This window comes from Diabrotica undecimpunctata, chromosome 1 (assembly GCF_040954645.1).
Source record: "Diabrotica undecimpunctata isolate CICGRU chromosome 1, icDiaUnde3, whole genome shotgun sequence".
In the NCBI taxonomy this organism is placed as follows: Eukaryota; Metazoa; Arthropoda; class Insecta; order Coleoptera; family Chrysomelidae; genus Diabrotica; species Diabrotica undecimpunctata.
Window position 1 is genome coordinate 17,110,658 of NC_092803.1, and position 20,702 is coordinate 17,131,359.

The 20,702-nt window shown below is 33.4% G+C and overlaps 1 protein-coding gene across 6 annotated transcripts in view; it reads left to right on the forward strand.

Annotated features, from left to right (window-relative positions):
- The window catches only part of tutl (immunoglobulin superfamily member turtle), a 500,395-nt gene extending 482,506 nt beyond the window's left edge, over positions 1–17,889 (forward strand). For all 6 annotated transcript variants that reach the window (XM_072537593.1, XM_072537564.1, XM_072537584.1 and 3 more), the window contains one exon: positions 14,910–17,889. In XM_072537593.1, coding sequence (XP_072393694.1) covers positions 14,910–16,188 — 1,279 coding nt within the window. In that variant the 3' untranslated portion in view covers positions 16,189–17,889. The remainder of the gene's footprint in view (positions 1–14,909) is intronic.
- Positions 17,890–20,702: the final 2,813 nt, after the last annotated feature.

A 20,702-nucleotide genomic window follows, 5' to 3' on the forward strand; every position in this document is an offset into this window, starting at 1 on the left:
TATAAAGAAAATATAAAGGTGTAAAATTTTCGCATTTTTTTCCAGTGTAATATTGAAATCAAAAAATATCAAATATACTTGCTTTTTGTATTTGAATAATAGAAATACAAAACTAGATCAAACTATCAAAAAATTTTAGACGAAATACATGTGAAACACAAGATGTAAGAGAGCTGAGAGATGGTGAAAACAGAGAACTTGATTTAAACAATGAACCCGATGTTCAAATTTACCGATTGGTGTAAACTGAACACAATGAATACTAGAATTTCTTATTTATATGACAATATACTGCACGACTAACACAGTATTCGTTACTACAAGCCGAACACATTACAGTTCATAGGATTGGCTTGACAAGTCCACTGAACGTATTAATATGCACCACTATTTATTCGATTAGATCGAATACTGTAAAAAATCGTACAGTACATTGCCGTAGATGACGCATAAAAATGTAACAATTATCAATCCCTCCTCATCCCTTATGTAAACAACTTTAAGCCGCCACTGGCCAAAAATAATTTCGATGTAGCTAATTTCTCGATACATTTTAATCATTGGCATCCATTAGCATGTGTACTGTGGTAAATAGTAGATTGATTCTAAGCATATTTGGACTTTTTAACTATTTTTCTTACAGGAACGATTATTTACAAATTAGTAATGCATGAAATGAAGAATCTGCAAGGTGCGTCCAACAACAAATAGTTATTTTTGAAACTTAATGGCACAAAACAACGTATAGTCTATCTACTGCTAATTGAACCAGCAAATAATTGAGATTTCCATTTCGTGTCATTGTTTACAAAATTTTTTTACTATGTTATTTGTTGGTATGGTTTGTTTTTTAACCAGGAGGAGTAAACTATAAAGACAGATTCACACCCAAGAAAGTTATTAGAAAAGTCACCAAATACATCTTCTTTTTGGTTGATTATCTCGGACTTGCAGTAAATCCAGTAATCAGTATCTGACAACTAAAATAGGAATATAATATTTCCTATTTTTCCTATTTTTATAATATATTTCCGATTTTTCGACTTCTCTTCAAGTATCTACAAAATAATAAAAAGTACATTTGAATAAAGCTCTTTATCTTCTAAATGATTGTCTAACTCAGACACAATATGAAGTTTTTTAACTTTTTACGTTTTATTTACTATATAGGTATTTGTGGCTAACCCATATTTACTTACTTAAAATTGATTTGCTTCAAGAATTTAAATAATACTAAACGACACATATTTGGAAGATCTGGGCGGTTGTTAATTTTTCTTAAAATTTTATTTAAAGTGGGCATTTCATTCTTGAAAAAGAAGCTGTGTACTATCTGTCGTACAGATGTTTTAACTCTTTCATCGTATGTATCCTTTCATCGTATGTTGAAAGGATAGAAGGTCGACCACCAATATTTTTAGGACATCTGACTGTTAAAGTCTGCTTATATTCCTCAATTGTTCTGTAAATAGTTGATCTCGCAACAACTAAAATTAGCACATTACTTTAGTAAGTCTTGATTTTAACAATAACTATTCTGCAAAACTAACCTGTTACCTGTTTTATTTTTGCTACCATGGCTGTTATTTTTATTCCAATATTAATTTTTATTTTTTTGTACATGTTTATAATGCATTGTTTTTCATTTGATGATAAATGACCCAAATCTACTCGGCGTATTATAGGTGGAGAAGGATAATTACCACTAGTACTTGGCATTGAATCCATATTGTATAACACTAATACGTCGCTAAATAGTTCTGAAAAGAACTGTTTTTTATATAAATGCAAACGAAAAATCTAAAAATTAAAGGAATAACGCAGAAAATACAAAAAATTGTCGATATAAATTTTGAAATTTCATAAATGTTATTAGTGTCAAAATGTCATAATTTAGTGGAGTAAACTTACCTGCGGTTGGACCAATTACAAACAAGCATTAGGGCGCGGTAAATTTGAATTACTCTTTCTGGTTAAAAAACAAACTATAGTACTTACTAGGTGTTTGTTTATTTGGTCATATCAAGGCAAAAGTTTCGTTATGAGAACCGCTAGCCAGTGTTGTGTACTAAAAATATACCGCAGGAGCTTTTTTTTGTTTATATCGTTTTATATTATTTCTAGAAATTGTTCTACTTACAGTCATTCGTGAAACATTATATCTTGGGACAACATTTCGCCAAGACTTTCCTAATTGGCCCTCCATACTCTGATGTATTCTTTGTTCCCGGGCAGGAGTTAAAACTCTTGGTCTTGGGCAAATTAAAGGTATACCATTTTTGCACTCTTTAATTGTCTGGTAAATTGTTGACGCAGAAATATTTTGAGCACTAAAAATTCTTACAATATTGCGTTTTGGTACATGTCCAACTAAACGATAAATACTTTGATGAATATTCAGTTAAGATGTACAACATCTTAACGAACCGTATTTGTCAAAACTGCCATTGTTTATATCGCTTAAGTTTTTTACTAACTTTGGTTTCCAATAGCAACTTGATAGAATGCTTCCTACCAATAATACTTTTAAATCTAAAGTTTTCCGAAAACTTTAGGGACATACGTTATTACAATGTGTATTGATCATTTTGTCTGAACATTTTTCAATGAGAAAGCTATATTCAAAGTTGGTGCTGCGTGTGTTTAGTCTTTCAAAGGTTACAACACGTCGATGAATCAGAGCGTTGTGTGTAACTCTTTTAGTCTAAGAAAAAAGAGTTTTTCCAGTGATATTTGGCAGTGGAAGAAACATGGATCCCTAATTCACTGTAAAATCAACACGACAGTCTGCTAAATGATCGGCAGTACTTGAAAGCTTACAAAAATACGCAAACTGATTGCGCTAGATATTTTGTTACCTTGAGAAAGGAAAAACCATTAATAACTTAAACTACAAATACCAGTATGACATAGAACAACTGAGATATAAGGAACATATAGAATAAGATATAGCAATCTATAAAAAATTGGACAAGCAAAGCGTAAAGTGGATCAGAATGGAGAAAAATTATTGAAAAGGACAAGATGTAAAAAGGATTGTCGAGCAAATGATGCTAATGATGATGTAGTGAGCAGGTACTTCCAACTATTCTATCAAATTTTAGTTATCGTAATGATAATCTTCTTATCGATTTGTTGAGAAACATACAATACACTTACCATTAATAATTAGAAGAGTGTAATAATTTTCCTTTAATAATGTCAACGAATAATTTAGTATCATTCATCATTATTAATATTTTAATGTCACACTTTTATCTGGTTTAGACGCTATATAAATGCGAAACTCACATCTACCTCTATACCTCATCAACTGCTCATCTATAATGCAATACGAGTGTGGTGTGTAAAATTTACGACAATTTGGTGCTGAATTTGTCTCATATCCCTTTAACACTAGCTAAATTATGATTAATCCTTTCGTTCTAAACGATTTTATCTATTATTAAAACTGAGACGAGATGTTATATATTTTAAATATTGCAAAAACACTGCTGCTCGGTATAGTTATTGATACTCTATATTTAATTGGCCATAGTTCTTCGGAGTTTTTAAGATCAGTTAAAAAAAGCGTCTAATTTTTGTTACATCAGCACTACGGTTATATGACTATTCATTCTTTACATAAATTCTTTTTATTACGAAAAACAATTTCGTTAAAAATCTTAATCAAATAATAGTATATTACTTTATGAGGCGGAGAAGCATGACTTTTCTTGACGCGACCCGATATTACGCGCCGAACGAAGTGAGGCGCGTAATAGAGGGCAAGTCAAGAAAAGTCGCTTCTTTGCCGAATAAAGTATACTATTTTTTCTTCAAACATAGCAATTTTCAACCATAAATAGTACAATTCATACGCTATTTTTACTCGAAATTAACTGTGACAACTATCAAAGTCGTCTAGATGTTAGAAATTAAAATAATTAAGTCGTCGGTGGGATTTGCGTGTCCCTGGTTACAGTTGTTTGCAATTATTAAAGACAGCTTATTGTTGTTGCAACCGCAAGCGCAAATTTAGTGCGAAAATGGAAAACCTAAACGAAATTGAGTCCGCGGCTAATGATGCAGTAGCACGTTTGGGGCCCTCCAAGTCCGATAAGAACGATAATGCTCAAAAAACTTTAAACCCTCATGATTCGCCAACATCGGGAATGATTGCTGAAAGTTGTTCTCGACCATCAGTATCATCAACAATTACCAATGCGTATCAAAAGTCGGGAACATTTTTGCACGGTTTCAATTTTGAAAATGCCTCATTAACTAATTGTACTTTTAATATTACAATAAATAAAAATGATGTTTAATTGTTGTTAATGACATTTGTATTGTTGCTTTGTGACATGTTTCATATTGTGGCCATGACAACATTTTTCCTTCCTCCGTAAAGAAATGGGAAAAAAACTGCTGCCGGCGGAGACATCAAACTTTGACAGGATCAAGTTAGATAAGTAATGTCATCATTATTTGACTTTTGAAGAAAAAAGAGTTTATGCTTCTAATGAATTCTTTTTTGTGATTATTATCCTCTTTTTTCACGTCTTTTCTACTTCATGTGTAATTTTTTTTAACTTTTATAATTACTACTAACTTGAAGTTAGCTGTTTCCTTTCTCATTTTGCTCCATCAATTTGTTTACTGTTAAAAATCTCTTGATTATAGATATATATCCTCAAGAGATTGAAAATTAATTGAGTGAATCGTTACTTTAAAAATTATACATACATACATAACAAAAATACCATAATGCCAGATAGTCATAAATTAAAATTGTATATAAAAGTAAATTAGCGGTAACTATTTAATCAAGCATCTGTTATGCAGTAGCGCACCTAGGGTTTTGGTTGGTCACCGAAATTTTTTTTATGATGTTACCTCCATTTTGAGTCCTTAAAATGTGTGAGTAACACTGTCGGAATAGGGTCCTGGGGGGGGGTAACCCCCAAAACCCCCCTGGGTGCGCCACTATGAGTATAATAAATCACTTACAAACGTGTTACATATTTATTTATTTCTATGTTATTTTTTGCCACATATGTTAATATTATATTATAGTATCCGCTATAGTATCCGCTGCATCATAAAACATATTCGAATTGTAGGACTTTGGATTATTTTATATTTACATAGCAGTAAATAAAGTATAGCATGGAAAATCTCCCCATATTATAAGAGGGTATGCTTATTATTTAGTAATTGCTGGTTCAATTGGGAACGTATACACTATACCTACATGTTTTCTGATTTGACACCGCAATGTGAAGAATAAATTATTACTACACACCTTGTAGCACCAACAGCATTGGTTGATATTATTTTTATTTAATTTTAAGTTATCGGTGCATGGCATTGTTTGTGTTTTGTTTTGTTTTATGTGTTATTGCTTGTTAATAACGACTCGATTTTTTCCATTTAAAATATTAATTATGTCTGAAAAAAATGTTACCTATATATTTGATGCTACTATGATTTTAAATTTTTTTACAGCATATTAAGCTGTTGGTTATTATTGACAAAAATGCAACATATTTGTGAGAGCTTTAATGGGGGCTACTATACAGTGATGAGTGCCTTAAGAACCGGCAAAATAACGCCAAAGATAGAAAACATAATACGTTGTGAAATAAAAAGAGATGAAAGTAGTAGAAGTGGGAAATTATCGATAGAAACCTCTAATTTACATTACATTACATTAGGACTATCGATAGTTTGCCACCTTTAGGCGTTAGCTTATGAGCTAGTTGACTTCAGACATAATATTACAAGTATGACGGCGAACATTAACATTTTTTAAATTTCGCATAAAGTAAAAACTGATTGATGGCAATAAAGCAAATGTAAGTAAACAGTTTAATTAGTAGTAATTTGATAAATACAGAACAACAAGCTATGATAATTCTGTATTAAGAAGAGTGTATGCGACGTCTCAAATCACAGTTTATTATTGATCAATACTTTAATTTTGGATAAAAACATACTCGTACTTGAACTATTTTTACTTACATTACGTGATACGTATTACTATGACTGAAATCAACCAGCTCATAAGCTAACGTCTAAAGGTGGGAAACCTTCGATAGATCTAATGTAATGTTAAGAAAATTATAGGTTTATATCGATAATTTCTCACCTCTACTACTTGCATCTCTTTTTATTTCACAACTTATTATGTTTTCTATCTTTTGCGTTATTTTGCCGGTACTTAAGGCACTCATCCCTGTATACTAATGTCGACTTACGTGTTGCTTAACACGTAAGTCGACGTTCCTGAGAGTTAAACAAAAACTACTAATATATTAGAAAGACTGTCATACTTGGAAGATTTTTATCTTAATTAATTACTATTTAACTGGGAATAAGCCACAATTAAAGGTTAAAATACGTTTATTGACGTTTCAATTTCCACTTCGGAAATCGTTCTCAAAATACAAACATTAGTAAATTAAACAAATTTTGTTTTTGTTACTTAGTGAAAAATTCTTCTAATAATTTAATTTTATCTGACTCATCTATATTGACAATTCAGACATACATTATACATTTTAAAGTAGACGACTTTAAAATGATATTGCCAATATTGTTGAGTTGCGTTCCTGGGACGACTTCACTTATAAGATAGTTCATTCGATTACATGAAATCAACTTTAACTTGAGAATATCCGTCAGAAAAGATCATAACATGTAATTCGTCTTTAAAAAGACAAATACATGCCATGATGACAGTAAAATTCTCCTGTTAGTGATTCCATAGTAAATTATGAGGGAAAAACCAGGAAAAAAACCTCACAATACTATCCCGACATGGTAAGTATTTGATCTTGCATTTAGTTTACCTTCAATAAATACCAAATTCCGATTTTATATGTTTGTTATTTAAAAAATATAAATGATGTATTCTCTATATGTTACTGACTTACCAATACTGGTATTTTCTTTTTAATAACTTCCTCTTTCAATATGGGTAACCAGATCCTACTACATTCTGCCGAGGAATTCGCGACACAATTGGTCTCATTTAGCATAATTAGAGCCGCTTCTTTGATTTTTCTCTTTTTACCATCAGTTTCTTTTAGGACTATATTTGAATCATTCCATTGAACCCTATTTAAAGTCGTCTACTTTAAAATGTATAATGTATGTCTGAATTGTCAATATAGATGAGTCAGATAAAATTAAATTATTAGAAGAATTTTTCACTAAGTAACAAAAACAAAATTTGTTTAATTTACTAATGTTTGTATTTTGAGAACGATTTCCGAAGTGGAAATTGAAACGTCAATAAACGTATTTTAACCTTTAATTGTGGCTTATTCCCAGTTAAATAGTAATTAATTTAAAATGCCACAAGAAAATAGCTTCAGAACAATATTTTATCTTAATATTTTTTAGTACATTTGTTATAGTATAGTACAGTATAGTATTATAATTGTTCCTTATTTTGCTTGCATTTATCCATGCAATCAGAATAAAAAAGCAGAATCAATAAAAATAATGGTGTCGATATTACTAATTTCTTTAGAATTCATTAATATATGTTCTCTCATTTCAGCATCACTTGGTGCCACACCTAGACAGCCTAGGTAAATTAATTCTTCATCATCATCATCATCAGTTATCGCGAAGTCACTGCCTTCCCTCGCTCAACCGTTTCCATCTCTCTCTGTTGTCCCATTCTCCATTGTTTAGGCCTCTCTTCGGGGTGGTCCTCTTTTCCTCCTTCCTAAGGGGCTCCATTCGGTTATTCTCTTTATCCATCTGCTGTCACTAGTTCTTCTTACATGTCCATATCACTTTAGTCTTTTTTGTTCTATGTATGTTAGTATGTCTGTTTCTATTGATGTTCTTTGCTTTATTTCGTCATTACTTCTCCTATCCATTCTTGTTACTCTGCAGCATCTTCGCAGGCATTCCATCTCTACTGCTAATATCTTACTGCTGTTTTCTTGTTTATGATCCTATTTTTAGCCCCATATGTCATAATACTTCGCACTAATATTTTATAAATCTGTGTTTTTGTCTTCATATTTATGTGTCTATCCCACCATACTGAGTTAAGTATATCCTTTACTCCAATCTTCCCTAAATCTTCCCGCAGATCGTCCACATATCTGAGTTTAGCTCACTTCTTCTTTTTCCGACCGTCCTATTTAGCAGTTATTTTAGCAGGATCACTTTCGTCCATCCGCATAACGTGCCCACCCAATTTAGCTCTTTATCTCGATTCGTCATTGCCCATGTTTCCGATCCGTAGGTGAGCGCTGGTATTATTATTTTATAAAGTTTGCACTTTGTTGCTCTTGACATAATTCTTGCTCTTACTTGAACGCCTAGGCCAAAATAACAGCAGTAAGCCACGCATATTTTGTTTCTTATTTCTTTGGACTGAAATTAATTTTTAGTTTTTCATTTTTTGCCACGTCCACATCCATCTACGTATTCTGATTTCTGCAAACTGCAATCGTAGTCTTTTTTATTTAATTTTGTAATTTTCAGTGATGTAAGTTCTAGCTGGTCTTATGGCAGTGTTATACTTAGTTAGCTAAGTGGAGCTTTTGGAAACTATTTATTTAGCTTCATAGAATACTCTAGCAATATATTCTTTAACATAACGAAAAAGTAAATAGTTTGGTCTGTTTTTAATACATTGGTAAAGCTTTCTTCCTATTCGAAGATCGACGATCAAAATGGAAATTGAAGAGTTACTTTTGGAAACTGTTAAAGATTTCTGCGAATGAGCAGTTAAACTCAATCTCTTCAGGTTATTCAGCCATGAGTTTCGGCATTCTCCTACTAATCTTTTCCCAGATAAAGCATAAAACCGTGAAAATCAGGCAGTGGCGACAAAAAGTATCTGACAGGGCAGAATGGAAGAACGTTGTGAAGTAAGCCAAGATCCACAAAGGGTTGTAGCGCGATTAGAAGAAGGTAAAGCATAAGAACCCATAGTTATTTAACTTAAAACAAATAGTAAATACCAGATGCAAAAGTCTTTTATGTGTGCGATTCGAACACGCGCTTTTTATCTCACGAATCTGAGCTTAAATTTGCCGCCTATACCACTCTGCAAACCTGACTTATCTTACTCTAATGCAGTTATGCTGTCTCGCAAGGTACACTCTAATGCTTTTATTTATGACGCCGTTGGAACCTTCTTAACTGCACTACCACCACAATTCTTAATTTTGTTATTTATTCTCGGACCATCGATCTAATATTACTTTATGGTTTCTGTTACTGTTAATCTTCAGGGTAGTCTATGGCTTTGATCAATTATTAAGTTATGTTGGGCTTAGTCTATATTTTTCTCTTCTCCTCTTCTTTCTTTTGAATGTCAGTTACGCTCGCGAAATCAATGTTGTGTTTTTATCAACTCGACTGTAAAATTCGATATCTTTTGATCAGAGTGTTCAATAGACAAAAATCAAAATGCGTTTTAAAGCTGAAGAGTGCAGTTTTCGCTTACAATTTTTGTTTTTTTTTTTCGCAAATGAAGTCAGCTGCTATAAATCTGTTTAAAAAATAAACGTTTGGTGATTGTTGCCATTTTTTACGATTCTCTTCGGATCAATAAAAATTATTACTTTCATTAGCCGGTCGTAGTGAAATTTCCATTGTTAGAAGTCAATCTTCAAAACCTAAAACATGAAATTTCGATCTTAAATTTGGCAACAAATATGAGGCATTTGAAATATGACTAAAAAACGCAGAATTTAAACTTATACATAACAAACAATCGCACGTCACGGGAAATGCCTCCAAGAAGACGGTTTTGGATGCAATAAAAAGCAGAAGGTGGTTACTTTTAAAACGTAATGGTGTAAATGAAAAAGAGCAGTTTTAAACGCTTTAGATCGTTTGTAATGTGAAAGTTTAAATTCAGCGTTTTTCAAGCATATTTCAAATGCCTCACATTTGTTGAAAATACTTAGAACTAAAATTTCATGATATAGGTTTTGATCATAAGGCTCTATTAATGGAAACTCCTAATGGCCGGTGGTTGAACGTGATACATTGTATTGATCTCATGAGAATCATAAAAAATACAAAAATCGCGCTACGTTTATTTACTTAACACCTTTATAAAAACTGAGCTTATTTATGGCAAAATACATGACTTGCATACGAAATCTGCACTCTTTACTTTTAAAATGCATCTTCATTTAAGGTCCATGACTCCACGCCATATAAAAGAACGGAGAATACGTAGCATTTTAGTAAACGAACTTTTATTTCCAATTTTATATCGTGGCTGTTAAAGATTTTTTTCATTTTGACGAAAGCTGATCTTGCCTTCTCGATCCTTATCTTAATTTTCGTCGATTGGTCCACAGATAACAAAAGTTGGTGATTTGTGTTATAGGTTGTTAGTTAACTAGTAATTGACCAGGTGGTATCCCATTTATGCTTATAACCATGTATTTGATTTTTTTATGTTAAAATCAAGCCCAAACCTGCTACTTACTTCTACCACCCTGGAGACAAGTGTCTGCAGACCTTCAAGACTGTTTGCAAAAATGACAGTATCATCAGCGTATCTTATGTTGTTCAATCGTTCTCCGTTTATAAGTATTCCCTCGTCTATGTCCGTTAGCGCTAGGTTCATAATGTGCTCTGAATATGTATTGAACAATAATGGGGACAATATACATCCCTGTCGCACACCTCGTTTTATCTTTATGTCGTCTGTTAACTGATCCCCAACTCTAATAGCTGCAGTTTGTTCGTAATAGATATTGTTCATTATACGGCGATCTCTGCTGTCTAGACCAATTAAATTTAATATTTTCATCAGTTCGTCATGTTTTATTCCATCGAACGCTTTCTGGTAATCAACAAAACACACATATATATCACAATTTACATCTCTACATCTTTAAAAGAGAACTTGTATTGCAAAAAGTGCCTCTCGAGTACCCAATGCATCCCTGAAACCGAATTGTGTGTTTGTCATGTGTTCTTCACACTTTTTATATTATATTCTTTTATGTATAATTTTTAAAAAAGTTTTCAGGAGATGACTCATAAGGCTTATTATTCGATACTCTTCACATTTTTTGGCATTGGGTTTTTTAGGAATTGTTATCAAAGGTGATCTTAGCCACTGTTGGGGTATTTTTCCACTGTTGTAGTTTTTTTTATATATTTGGGTTTTATGATTAAATTTATCATATTTTTCTTTGTAATGGGGCTTTTAAAATGTTAGAATTTAATACAGCCACACCAGAAAAAAGCGTATAAAACGGTCTTACCATAAACACATGTCTAGACGTCTCATTCCTATACCTAACAATATTTTTCCATAGCTGTAAATGTTCGATTTTTGATAAATATTAAATAAACTAATTTCGCTGAAATATAATCCTCCAAAACCCTTAAAACTATGATCTCCAAACCAAACAAAAACGTCGAATTATTGAATCACTACATCAAAACCATATATTATTTGTATTTACTGTATTCATACCTTAAGCAAACATTTACAAACATAATCGGATTCAAAATCAAAACATTTCCACCATTCAAATCATTTCGACTAGTTATAATTGGATTATTATTTAGAGTGTAATACTTGTTGAATCTATCTGTATATTTGTGAAGAGTAGCATTTATTTTTACCCAACGTTCTGTTCTATTCTCCTGGTTTATGCTATTGTTTTTATTCATAATACTGTGTAATGCGTGGGGCTGTTAATTTGAGAGCATTATTAGTTTTAGCAGGTGAAATTTTTATTGTGATAATTTTAAAACTGACCAAATTGCTCGTAGATTTTTTTTAATTAATAGAATTACAAGTTTCCTCTGTTCGTGTTTTTTATCTGACTTGTCTTAAAACCTTTCATTGGACACTATATCCAAGAACCCATTATATTTGTTCTTCTTCTTATGGTGCCTATCCTCTGTTAATGTTGGCAATCACGTTGGTCCATACAACTTTGTTGACAGCTGCTCTAAATAGATGTATGGTAGTCATTCCTGCCCACTGTCTGATGTTCTTCAACCACGATGTCCTTCTGCGCCCTTGAGATCTTTTGCATTCTCTCTTGCCTTGTAAAATTAGTTGAATTAGTTGATACTTCTCATTGCGCATCACATGCCCTAAGTATGTCATCTTTCTGATTTTCACGATACGCATAATTTCCAGACCTTTATTCATACGTTGGATCACGGTGTTGTTTGTAACATGATGGATGTAGAAAATTCTGAACATACTCACCATATTTGTTGTTGTTGTTGTTGTCAATTATACGTAGGTTACTACTGGTCTTATCATTCGTATATTTAACTTATTAGGATAATGTGTCTTGGGTCACATTTTAAGACTAAAGATAATGTGTCTTGGGCCAGATATTCGAAAATGGCCCAAGTCTATGAAGACCTCGAGTATATGACCAGTAAACTTATCGAAGAATACGAACTATGAGGGCTAGAAGTAAATATCAAGATAACTGAATACATATCTATTGGGGGAATTCAACAAAATCTAATCTTGGAAAAAATACAGCGAGAAATAAATCAGTGTCAAAAATACAAATATTTAGGCATGCAAATAACCAACGATGGCCAATCAGACAAAAAAATAAACATAAAAATAACCAGGGAAGACAAGCCATTAGGCAATTAAACAATGTACTGTGGGACAAAATAATCTCCAAAAAAACAAACACAAAATCTATAAAAGCATTATACAAAGCATTGTTACTGAAAGGAAAAAAACTTAAAAGCATTAAAAGCAACAGAAATGGACTTCTGGAGAAGAGCGGCTGGAAAATCAAGATTAGGTAGAGTTAGAAACGAAAGAATACGAGAAATTATCGGCACAATATAACAGAGGACATCAGAATACATCAACTAAGATGGTTTGGACACGTCCAAAGAATGGATGAACACAGAATACCAAAGAAAGTATTGAACTGGACACGAGAATTGCTATAGACCGTAGGGGTTTGTTTATGGGGCCAGGTCTTGAATTGAGCTGGAGAACCATAGGATGATTGGAAAGGATATCTTCTTAATAAGTAATTTAAATTGGAAAATGTAAGAAAAAATAGGTTTAGATGCAAAACAACATATAATTTATCGACAACAAGAAAGACTTTGATCGGTCAAATCACTTTTTCTTATTATTTGCTCTGTTATTAGTTTTCCTGTAAATTACCTTCCATTAGATAATTTATCTCTTACTATTTTTACTACGAGTATTCTATTCCCTATTGTTTGTTGAACACATGAATGTTTCTATTGAACACATTCAGCGAAAAACATGGGCAGACTACTTTTGATCCCTATTTGCTAAAGGTGACGATAATGAACCACCAACACCAGAGGTGATGGCAAACGAAAAAATAAATATTGAGGAGGAAGAGGTAAAGGAAACATTATGGAAATTAAAAAACAGAAAATCACCAGGAGAGGACCGAATACCGAACGAACTCCTAAAGTACGGAGGACCAGATCAAAAGACGATATATGTAATAAACAAGTGCTGCACTAGGGATCATTGATATCCAATAGAGCCACGAATCAGATGGGTAAATGATTTAAAGATCCCAGATGAATATATGTGATACTAGATATTAGGAAAAAATAGAACCCAAAGAAATAGGATTCTTGAACTCCTAAGTGGAGCATAGAGCTTCAGTGAAAACTATTTTGCGCTAAGGCCTTTACCTCATTCCAAGACTTTCCTTGGCCTTTTATCTCGTCCATGATGGATCTTCTCCAAGTTTGTACAGGGCGACCTCTTTTTCTTCTTCCTTGAGGATTCCACTCTAGGGCAATCTTTGCAATACTGGAATTATTTTTTCTGAGTGTGTGACCAATCCAACCCCACTTTCTGGACTTTATTTGATATTCTACCATTTTTTGTTCGGTCAAGTGTAGTAGATCTTCGTTTCTGATGATGTTAGACCAGCAAATACGAACAATTTGTCGTAGACATTTATTAACAAAGACCTGCAGTTTATCTGTAAGGGTTTTTGTCACTTTCCAGGTTTCACATCCGTAGAGTAGAACAGACATTTTCAATCTGCATGTTGTTGATAGTAAATAGCGTGTTGTTTCTTGCATTTACTCTCGTGGAATTGGTTTTACTTGGTTGGAAGTAATATATTAGAGCAATGTAATAAGATGAAGAAATGGAAAGGTAATATCAGACTATTTTTTATTTGTTTTTTTTTTTCATTCATACTTCTGATGATAAATGCCAAGGTATTTTTATATTTGCCCAATATTTTAATTTTGAATAACTAGTTTTCATCTTCTGGGTATTTATTATTATATGGAATTGTGTTTTTATACTTCCTTTCATAATTATGTAGCATAGAACAAGTGTGGTCTTCTTTTTGTCCAATTCTATTCCGCTTTTGGTATTTAGTGGTGACAAGAATAACGAGATCATTGTGTGATCTTACTGTCTTCGATATATTCCGGTTTTGTATTGTCTTAATGCTTTCTGGATCAATATGTGAGGGTCCAGTATGGATCGTGACTTCCAATATTAGAAGCCCCTTTGGATTGGATATTGCTTTGTTTGAAATAACTATCTAGCTAGCGTGTGATTCGAACAATCAACTACACACTTCAAAATGTGTCTGTCTACCCACTCAGTCATTGAGCAGACCAATATAAGATCTTAACAACATACAAAATATTTAAACTCTATGTCTACTGAGTACTGTTATTATATACGAGACAAAAATCTGCAATTTTCTTGAATAAATATTTTTTGCAAGTAAGTATTATAGTATATAAAAAATATAATTTATTGATCAATGTAGTAGAAATATAAGGATGACATTTTAAAAAACATAATCTAAAAAAGTTTAAATGGAATTTTAATGAAATTAAATGGAAAAAATCGGGATATACTAATATTTTGGATCAGATACTTACTTATTTTTGTTCTGCAGACTTAGAAAGGGCCGAATACCAGGTTTGAGGGTTCTCGCATTCATTGCCAATTGGATATGGCCCAAAGATCGCTGCCGTTCCGGTAGTCTGTCGAGCCTCACCTGGCATCCAGACTACCTTCATCCAGGTTCCCCCTCCAAATCTCTGGCCCGCATATCCAGGGCTGCAGACGGCCGGTTCGTCTTAGTTGATTCCGTACTGAGTCTACGCGCAGAGAGCACTTCTAACATTTCCAGCAGCGATGACGGAGGGTTTCTACCAAAACGAGGCGCTAAAAACCGAGCTTCGTGGCGTAGGCCGCTTGTGGGCTATCCCAGTGAACTCAGCTTAAGATCCGACGCATCAGGACAATCAGCGTCGGGTTTTCCATCCTTCTTTATGGGAACGAGATACCAACAACCTGCTTTGAAGCCAATTCAGACTATATACAGTCCGCAAACGCCTCAGTTTATGTCAAGCAGCCCAGCTACGTCTAGCGGACTATTGTTATCTCCTTGGACACCAATGTACTTCAGTGACTTAAGCTCGGTTAGGTATACTAGTTCCGGGGAGCGATCTTATCCAACACCACCAGGTTTCATGCAGTTAAAATCAGTCCACGAACGCTATTCACAAGAATTGCCTCCTCTAAAAGCTATACACGAGGAGCATCAAGGATTTATCCCTGTACATCCCATAAGGGACAGTCCTAGAGCCATACCACAACATCGGCTTATAAGAGGTTCTAGGTTCCTGCCCCCAAGACATGCAAGAATAGCCCGTAGCGCTCCAGAACTGGACCATCTGGACAGATCGCCGGAAAGTAGATCTAGTTCGAGTGGTTTTGGTAGTAAAAATACCTCTCAGCAGAATCAGAGTTCCCATAGCGGAAGCACTTTCATGAGTTGGGGCCTACCTCCGTACAGACCACCTCCGCCAGTGCCATCCATGCTGCCTCCACCCCCTCCTTCGCTTGTAGGCCACTGGTTAGACATCGCTAGTTCTTCCCCATCTGCTTCAGATCACATCCACAAAGCCGTCGACGTCGGAAGCGTCGATGGTCACTACGAGTTTGACCCCAGCACACCGACTCCCACTCCTTCCACGCCGACAGGTTCCAGAGACATAGACTTAGACACATCCGGGCCAGGACCACCCATGCGGAAGAGCTACGGAATCATCCGAAGCAGGTACGACAACATCGACGCGAGAGTTCAAGCCATGAAAGAAGAGTTCAACGAGTTCAGAAAGAGGCAAGCCAACAGAAAACGCAGCCAGGAGTTGGAGAGTGTCTGTTGATATCCATTTTCGTGAGTGCGCGATTCCCATTTATCTATCCTGTGCCCCATTCACAGATCTAGAAATTACTGTTATGGCTGTTATCTCAATATTTTACTTGAAAAGTGCAAACGTATTTCAAAATACAGTCTCAAGCTGATAAAAAGTAAGTTTGATCGCATCCAAATTAAAAATATAACCATCAGCTCCAAAAAGACATGTCAATATTTTATTTAAAACATAATTCGCATTTAAGCCATGTGTATGCCACTTCAACAATAATCCACGATGAACAAAGGCCTATGATTGGATGAAGTCGGTCTTCATTAATTAGTCAAAATAGGATATTATTCTTTTAAGAACATTGCAATGGCTTTTTAACACTTTACAACTAATTGAAATGCCGAAAACTCTTTTTTGTATATAATATGTCTAATTAACGTACTTAATCACAGTTGATAAATATTAATTATTATAACAACAATCATTAGACCTACCCAATGGCGCACAGGATGGATGATCTTTTCCTCAAAAACTTATTTTTGTCGATTTGAGTGTGATATCGTAACCTCTACAAGCAAAACGAAGCATGTTCTAAATCTTTTAATAAATTTGAAAAAAAAAAGAACCAAATCAGACGTTATAAGATCAAATTAACTATTAAGAAGATTGTAAGGTAATTTTAAATTATGAAAACACTTGTAATAGGTAATTTCTAAAGTAGGTTTAAGTATGAAGCTCAATATTTGGATTGTGACTGGAAGCTCTTATTCTCTTTTCATTTATGCCCCGAATATGTTTTCCTTTGTTTATATTTATCTATTTGTTGCACTTAAATAGGGATTATGATACTGGGTATAATTTTTATATTATATATAACCTAAGGAAGAAGTTTTTTTTAACAAAAGGAACCAAACTGCTTTTTAATTTACAATTTACAATGGTTTTTCAAACAAGTAAGTAAATTTAAATGAAAATATTGTTGTATTTCGTTAGCGACCGGCGTTGCGTAAATGCAATGCCAGTCTTTAATGGGTTTACTTCTTTGTTGCCAACTATCCGATATGTGGGCAACCAGTAATGCAGTTTCGTGTATATAATATTGCGCTGACTGGTTAATTTTCATAATAAGGCGTCAGAAGAATGTCGAAGACATTCGCAGATCATAATTTAATATCTTCTAAAGTACGAGAACTTTTCATTTTATGCTATTGGTTATATTACGTCTTGATTACTATATGCTGTACTTGTGTAAAACAAATATTATTTTATATACACCTACTTCGTTATCTAGTATCATGTTCCAACTGATTTTTTAATTGCAAAAGTCAACAAATAATTAAGTATGAGCAAACAGAATAGATGTTTTGTATTTTCGTTTAAGCAAACGTATCATTTCACAAAATGCTTTTATATTTTTTACTTTCATTTTCAGGAAAAGCCAAAAAATAGTTTGCCATATGTTCCCATTCTAATTATATATTTACTGGGTAATAGGTGGACATATAACTTAAATTTTTCTTTTCAGTTGATATTTTGTTTATTTTCTGTTGGACGCAGTTTCTGTCTGGCATATCTGTGGTTGTATCACGAGGACCATCCTGTTATATTGAGTTTTTAAAAATGTACTGACGCTATGTGACCACCAATATTATTCAGTTGTTAAAACATTGACATTACATTAACTTATTTTATATACCTGGGGTGTCAAAAAAAATAAAATAAACTATTGCAGTAGACCTTTCTTGCGTTCCAAAACGAAACTTGAGATTGACTAATTTAAATAAAGCATATTTTACAGATTTTAACATTGACAACGTCACCAAGTGACTTACCAAACACATATTGTAGAACCGGAAAGATGTTTTTTCGGAAGTAGATTTCTAAATTATATTTTAACCTAGTCATCGATTGACAGCTGTCAAGCATCATTAAGTGTTAATAGAAGAACAGCTTTGTTGTTCGGTGGTTGAAGTAAGAAAGCGAACCTTGAGAATTACTGTTATAAATACAACTTATTTGACAAGTCTTCAAAGTTGACAGCTGTCAAATTTTATCAAATGACGTACCAAACAACTAAATACGTTTTTTATCTTCCAAATAAGATAAGATTAAATAAATGCTTACATCCAATAAACAGATTAATTTTTTTACTGATTGAGTTTTGACACCCCAGTTTTTTGCCTTATCTGTCGATAGTGGCTCCGCAATGTATTACGAGATGCCATGTGGATGAATTTGATTCTAAAACAAGTTAAATTTGTGTGAATGTGTGTAGTATTACGTACGATTGGTACTAACAATTATATAAGGGTGTTTTATCGACACCGGGGGTTTTTTCTTCCAGTACAAATCCACATTTTCACAATGTACACGTTCTGACGTGTTCGAAGGAGTGGTAGGTGACATGGGGAATAAATGAGTCTTTCTTGAAGTGGATACGTCACGATATATGTGATAAATACGATATTTTTGTAAACACTTTAGTGTAGAAATAAAAACATAGTTTTCTTTTGAGTCGAATTCACCCCGAATTGTCCCATTTATTATTGTAATAAATAAGTTAACGAAGCAGAAAACTAGATTGTAAAATATACATCTTCTTCGTTTGCTTAATTTAACTTTTAGGATTTTTTATCACACGGCTACTGAAGTAACAGCTTCAAATCAGGCTTATTCTTTCCATGTGCCCTTACCACTCTTTTTCAATAAATTCTAACGCTTTAGCGCGGTCTCCCAGACCGTGATCACCGGCATTGGTGTAACCGAAAGGGGTAATCGCCTTGATTCTTGTGTTTGCTTGCCATTATTTATTATTTAGTCCCCCCTGTCCCCTACTCGAGATTACTTCGGTTACGCCACTGTTCAACAAGAGAGGCTGTTGCGTTTTTGTAATATTAGATGTTTAGGGTCACATAATATAGATCCGCCTGTTAGGGGCGCATTAGGGCTCCGGTATGGCGAGCCGATGCGGAGTGGTTGGATGTTATGAGCTGGAGAAGATTCGAATTTTTGACTTAAAAAAAACCTAGAAACTCTGGTAGAAAATAGTTCAGCGAACAATAAAACGTTCATTTCTCTAGAAAGTTTTGACGCGTTGTTTTCCATTTATAGGAGTAACGAACAGAACACGAGAATTGGTGGGGTAAGAAAGACGCCAACACTGAACTGAAAAATAAAATGAAAAATAGGTAAATTACTTCATGAAACCAAATCACCAGAGCCCATAATAGTCGTCGTACTTACATCCTGAAGAGACAGTTCTATACATACATCTGGATTTAACAGGAACTATACATGGGACTATTATATGAATAACATCGGTAATATTGAAATATCCTTTTTGGTCGCAGCATCCAACCACACTGTCACTCTCACTTTCCTTTTTAATTTAATATTATACTAACTAATACCAAACAAACTAAAAGGTGGTCGGTCTAAGTGCAATAATATTTACTATGCTCTTTTGAGCTTCGAGATATTGAGATGTTGGTGAAAGATCTTCTCCTGATTTAGACGATTCGGTATATTTTTGATTTTTTGGACGTCGGGAAACTACTCGATATCTATTAATTTGTATATAACTGTGATACTCTAGAAGTAGATGCCACATATTTATTAAAAAGAAGAAGTTCGATATCTGAGGTGTATAATATACTCCCCGCAGCCTAGTTTGTTTGGTACACTCCGGTCTCTAGGTTTTCGTTGAGGGACATGTACTAATGGACAGATCTGTGAAAAATTTCTTACAATTTTAATTTATATGATGGTTAACCGTCCTTTGTAGTTATTATTTTTGAAATTTCTAAAATAATTGTCAGATTTGGCGACGTTTCGGTAATTAGAAACCATCTTCAATAGGCATTTTGTTTTTAGTAACAAAAGTAAAGCTAATATTGAAAGCAAATATTGAACCAGTGAAAAAGCAGTAGAAAAATTACTCCAGATCATTCACAAAAGCACTTTTCAAAAGTCATGTGAATATAATAAACTGATATAAACACTCTCTCGTGCTTAAAGAATGTCGTTTCAGCAGGAGTCTTAAAAATGCTAGATATGTACTGATAAACGTATTATATGACAGAGAATTGGATGTAATAAAAATAATTGTATAGATAAAAATGATGCACTGATTGGTAAATTACATAAAAAAACTTATGTAACAGATAGTATAATAAACACGCATTAGATAAAGGGTGATTTATCATCGGTTAATCTTCGAGGTGTTCATAAAAAAATCATTAAGACCATAGTTAATTAATATAACTATTAATTAGAAATTATGAGAATATAATAGAATGGAATATTTTGCTATGGGAAGAGCACGAAAATGTACGGCAACACCCGAATAGAATAAAGAAAATAATGGAAAATATGGAAAATTCAGGCTATCTTCCTTTTTTCTATCTATATGCTGGTGAAACGGATGCTTTATTTCGAAAGTGTTAATTATCTCAATCCTTAAATTTTTATTTTAACTCCATTGCCGAGATATAAATAGCAGCATCAAGGCTTATATAAAACTGCTTAAAAAA